Genomic DNA, 6,000 nt, shown 5'->3' on the forward strand with positions numbered 1-6,000 from the left:
TGATTCTCTGTTCTGTGGTCGAGCTTCGACCTATAATACGGCCATCTTTGTATTAATTAATTTAACGCAAGTATATATGTCTTGCAAAGAACTTAAAACCGTATCACACATTCTCGTAACAATAACAGTGAGGCGTGATACGGAGGTTAATGTTTACACAGTTATCGAGGACAGGTTGAGGTTGCTTTCGCCGTTTATATAAACAAAAACACGAGCAAAGTAAAATAAATAGAATTGATGTGCCGTTTTTGCACCAAGCTTGTGAACAAAGATGTCAACTATCACGCGCTAAACCTTCCTCAGGTTGTATTTGGCTGTAATTTTTTCGTTGTCAAGTTGCAAAGAAATGGTATGATCGCATCTCCCTTTACTTACTCTATGGCATTTAGTAGGAGTAATTTCGTGAATGGAACGGAAGTCGCATGCGTATTCACGGTGCTGCCATCTGTGACGGATGGCGCGAACCAAAGTTCATAGAGACAAATAGAAACGTTATAGTATTAACTGATAGTTTAATAAAAATGACAGTATTTTATTAAAATTCCTTGTAAAAAAATCAGGTCTAAAGCCGGGATTTAGTATTTTTTCCCCCAAATCTTTTTCGCTTTTGTCAGAGTCGTTTCGTTATATAGTTTAACCTTCCACTCTGCAAATCGAATGATTTGATAGTCGTAGCAGCTCTGGTAGCGAATTCTAGCGGTGGGTGCGTTAACTACGTGTGATTCCTGTCTCGAAACGTAGTTTAAAACACAACATTTTTGTATATTTATCACGCTCGGCATTATTTTAAAGAATTCTACGTTAAATTTAGTTTCCGAGTTTCTTATTATAAGTTTATTTGCAACGTGAGAACACATGAATTTACTCGTTACCAAGGTTAGATGTTACACATCACTGTTGACTACTGAAGACTCGCTCACTTTTTCTTTTGTATCGGACACACGACCCTCGCCACGAGAGTGAACTAGTTCACCGAGGACTTTTTAGAAGAAGGTAAAAAAAAGTGAAATATGAAATGTGTTCTGAAAAGTGCGGCAAAAAAAAAACAGATTTTCAAGAACTCAACGTGGAGCAGAGAACAGTTGATCGGCATTTTAATTACGGTTCTGAAATAAATATTCTGTAGTCTTGGAGTTACTGGATTTTTTTAAATGCAAAAACTTATTAGTTTCTGTGACTCGACATTTTTAAATCATAACTCTGCATTTACAGCAATTAAAAATAATCAAACATACTACACTAATTTTTGGGAGTGATTTATTTGCACGACTTAAGGGCAAAAAAAAAATTCACGATTCATACTGTGAAAAAATTAACTAGGGCTCTTATCACGTTATTTGTAGCAAAGCACGTTTGTTATAGTATAAAGAGTTAAATTTACCCGTTAAAATATTTTTTACTGCAAAAGTCGCGCAAATATTTTTTTTCCCCCTTCGTATGTAGGTAGTATTTTTTATTGCGTAACAAAAACTTTTAGTCACAGTATCTTATAATTTGGTCAAAGATCGGGATTTTAAATTTTTTGAAAAAAAAAAAAAAATCTATTAATTAAAAAACTATTTTTTTTTTTGTTTCAGAACAGTTATTAAGTATTTGCCTATCATATGTTCTCAGTTTATTTCTGGGACATGCTGTATACATTTGAGATTGCGGTGTTGTCATTTTAGGCGTAGAAGCCCATGACGTAAAAACGAACAAACAAACAGAGAACAGTTAGAACAGGAAAACCCTACACACCTGCTAGCGCGAGGCACGCCGACAGCAGCGCGAGTCGCCCCTTCATCGCCGGTCCCTGTGGTTATGTGGTTGTGTGGTTGTGGTGGTGGTGGTGGAGAAAGACCCCGTGCGCCGCTCACCCAGGTGCGCCGGGCGTCCAGACACGCCGTCACACGCCTCGGACCGCCGCTCGGCGTGGCACTGACTGGACGCTTCTTCCCCCTCTCCCCTTCCGCTGCCCCTTCTCCCCTCCCTCGACGAGTGCGCGTGCCGTCGTCATGGCGACGCCTCTACCCCTACCCCCCCTCCCTGGTTCATGATGCGTGCAAACACTAGGAAGAAGGGGGGTGGAAGGGTGTAGGCGAAGGACTGCACGAAGCAGAGAGGGGTGGCGGCAGAAACACTACTTGGCTGAGGGCTCCGACCCCAAACACGTGGAGAGGGTTTCCACACCGTCGCTTCTCCTCCCACCAACCCCCCCCCCCCTCCTACCAACCCCTGGAACCCACCCCTCTCCCGCCGTACAAACCATTTCCCTTCCCGGTGACATTTTTCTCCCTGGAGCAAGCTCCGGTACGCGGGCGCTTAAAGCCATTATTATTATTATTATTATTATTTCTCACGTTTTAACCGGTACGATGTACATACCATCGAGCACAGAACGGAATTTCTCTCGCAGTAAATAATGTAATACTCTTTTTTATTTGTCTTGCGAACCATGCACGAAATATAAACCATAAATGCGTCTTTTATAACTTGGAAAAATCAAAAAATTTAAAAGGGTTGGAAATTTTAAAATCTTAGGTTAAACTTAATTTAAGCGATACTTACTTACAGCAGGTAGTAGTTCAAGTCAAGACGATGAATTGCAGAGGGGGAGGGGGAATAGCGAATAAAGTATTCAGACAAGTTTAAGACTCTTTGCAGGTTTTTTTTAGTTAACATGTTTGTCACAAGCATGATCATCCAGCGAGAATTTCCATTGTGTACTTTATTGTTTAGTTTTATCGTTCAATTGGTTCATTGAAGTGTATGTTTCACATACAACAAGTGTGGTAAAAATTCACCGATTTGATTTTTTTCTTTTAATTTAAAACTTAATCACTCACATCATATCAGTTATTTAAATTTCTGGTCATTTATATTATGTTGAGTCACAATTTTTCTCACTAAATAGTTGACTAAATGTTATTTTCAAGATGCAAAAATATCACGTGCGTGATCATGATTATGAACACTTTTGTGACTTATTATTTCTATAAGATAATATTTAGTAACCAAATATAATGATAAAATTTGAAACAAAAAAAAACACGAGAGCCTTCGTGTTTTATTCCGTGGACATAAACAGGAATTTCCGGTGCAGTTATTAGTTAATAAAGACGCATCTTTAAACTACAAATATATATATATATATATATATATATATATATATATATATATAAGCATGCATTTTTGCATTCCAAAATATAAGATATATTTTAGTGTGAAAGACTAAGAATTTAAGGAGTTAAATATTTTAACTACAAAATTAAATAAAATTGAATATAATGAGATTGTATTTAAGTTTACTATCGAATCTTTGCTATCATAATACTATTGATCTATAATTAGTTCTGTTTTTTTTTTTGTTTCTTTAGACTTCATTATTAGAGACGGTAAACATACAACAGAGAGCAGGAAACGATCATTTAAAGGGCATTTATTTTAAATGTGTAAACATTTTAGCTCTCGCTATACGGTACTTGGTAGGAGTAATTTCGTGGTAATAGGACGGAAATAAATTTAAAAAAAAATGTGACACAAATATTGCGGCCCCACGTGTAGCAACATAAACCCGTATATAGTCACTTGGGTCTACGTTAGGGTACATGCACAACGTATTGGTGTGCCAAATTAAACCTTATGATGGTGAAACTACCTTGGAATATATTTGGTAAACTAAAATAGCCACAGTAATAAGTATTCCCAAGTTTTAAAAAAACCGTAAGAAATCTGGCATTACACTATTAATACACAGTCTTCGTAACTTACCTCGATTGTCCTGATACCGCTGTGGTTGATTTTGTGGTTGATGAACTTAGGTGTAATTTATGACGTGGTTCAAAACTTGGTTAGATGAATTTTTTTTAAGTAACAGATTACTGGATTATGTATATTGTACTTTAAGGAAATATATATGAAAAAAATTGATTTGTTTATCTTATTGCTATAATATTATTCAAAATTCACAGCTCAGTCCATTAAATTATTTCATACTAGGCAGGCATATCTCCTTAATTTTCAATAAAATAAATTACGTTTATTAGGAAATTAATTTCCATGAAATCGTTTAGATATAAAAAAATAAAACTTTATAATAGCACAACTAATCCTTTTTTTTTTGTTGTTTTTACAGATTGTAGTCATCTAAGGTGTGCAGAAACTTTGTAGTATTACCTGTTTAGTGAATTTTAACAACATGGGTAGTGTTTTAACAAAATTCCTTGTCGAAAGGCAGGTCCAAAGCCAGGGTTTAATTTTTTTTCAAGTGTTTTTCGTTTTTATCTGATTTTGACATCTTATACCGTTTCAGGTTCCATGGAATAAAAAATGAAGTTTCTGACAGATAGGCTGAAAACCACACATTCGAGGCCCTCATAAGCACTGGTTCACCTTGTACGGATTTTATCTCGCTAAATAAATATTTAATTTATAGTTAACACATCTGGGAAGGTACCTTTGTAACAGATATCGTTAACTTTAATCTGATATTTTTTAAAATTCCTTCTGTTCCATGCTGTCATCTACGCATGATGGTCGCAACGTTTACGATACAGTCAGCGAAATCTAGATAAACTCCTAAAGAAACGCATTAACGCAAGAAACATGCATTGTAAGTTTACTTGCAACATGAGAACACACGAATTTGTTCTTTACCGAGGTTAGGTGTTTACACATCGCTGGCGAATACTGAAAGATTAGCAAACTTTTTTTTCCTTTTTTTTTTTTTTTTCGGAAAAATATTTTGAGACTGACTGTCATAAAACCTTGTGAAATCGCCTGTGTTTTCTGACTGTTTGTATTTCTTTCAAGCAATTATGTTACCACCGAGGCAGCTAAGCCGATGGCCAGAGTAAAACTTAACCACTATATAAATTGTGCTTATATTTTCAAAGGCTTTTCCTCGGAATTGGCTGGCCAGTGTGCTTTATTATTTTAAGAAGTGAACGCCCTTAAGGTCTCTTTCCAAAGTTAATTTGCCCAAGTCGTGCCTTCCCCTTGAGCCAAACTTTCTACGTAATTATTTATTTATTGACGTGACAACGTCAAATAAATCGATGAACGCCGGCTGCACGCACGAAAAAGTGTCCCGTTACGCTTGGTCCCGTTACGCTCATTATACGCTTGCGCCGCATCTATCTCTATTCCACTCGATTGGAACAACCATCGATTTGACTTTTTCGAAGCTCATGAAACTTGAAACACTCCCATTCGTTTTCTACTTTTCCTATCATCGTCCTATCCTTAACAGAAAAAACACAGATTGGAACAAGTTAAATAGCAAACATGTATAAAAATTATAGTTAAAATAATCTCTTCGTTAAAGTAATAAACATATTTGAATTAATGAGTGCAAATAAAAGTAAATTTATCAATTAAATTGTAGATATCATTTCACTCCTTCTTTGTATCCATACAAAATGTTGTGATAATTCAATAAAAAAGATTTAATTTTATTCATAAAAGTATGCAATCATTTCATCAATGTTTTGTTATGACGTTGTCATGTTAAAATATCGTCCGTAAACCGACTTTACAGACAACCAATTTTTTGTTTTGTTTTGGGCTGAGTAGTTGTGATCTTGGAGAGAAATGGTGGCAGATGTATTTTGTGCATTGAAACATGAAATTCCATAACGAGTTCTGATTATACATATTTAGTTTAGCATTTAAAGTGCAATTCCGAATTCCAACAGCTTACTTCATGGAACATACACTAAACCACTAACACACGAAAAAAAAAAACCCTCACAACCAAGGTAAACAACAGCTAGTCTGGCAGACTTGAGGAAAGGGTTGTATTGTTGTGTGTACCTCCGCAATGCCTGTCAGTCGTGTCCGTCCGCTGGACAATTCTCCGTACGATCTTTTCCTTGTGAACTACGCACTTTGTCAATAACTAATTTGGCAAGTTCTAAGGATTCTCGTCGGTCAGTTTGCTCGGGTTGTGCAGATTGGGACAGTGCCATTGATTTCCTTGCTGGGCTTTTACTTCCGGTACGTCTGTCTCGTTCGTGCGGT

At 36.2% G+C, this 6,000-nt stretch overlaps 1 protein-coding gene across 1 annotated transcript in view; it reads right to left on the reverse strand.

Moving 5' to 3' along the window:
* The window catches only part of LOC134535647 (death domain-associated protein 6-like), a 158,511-nt gene extending 156,592 nt beyond the window's left edge, over nt 1-1,919 (reverse strand). Inside the window, exon 1 of the mRNA XM_063374834.1 lies at nt 1,738-1,919. Within this exon, the coding sequence (XP_063230904.1) occupies nt 1,738-1,783 (46 nt within the window). The 5' untranslated portion in view covers nt 1,784-1,919. The remainder of the gene's footprint in view (nt 1-1,737) is intronic.
* Between the last annotated feature and the right edge of the window lie 4,081 nt (nt 1,920-6,000).

This window comes from Bacillus rossius, chromosome 10 (genome assembly GCF_032445375.1).
Source record: "Bacillus rossius redtenbacheri isolate Brsri chromosome 10, Brsri_v3, whole genome shotgun sequence".
Taxonomy (NCBI): domain Eukaryota; kingdom Metazoa; phylum Arthropoda; class Insecta; order Phasmatodea; family Bacillidae; genus Bacillus; species Bacillus rossius.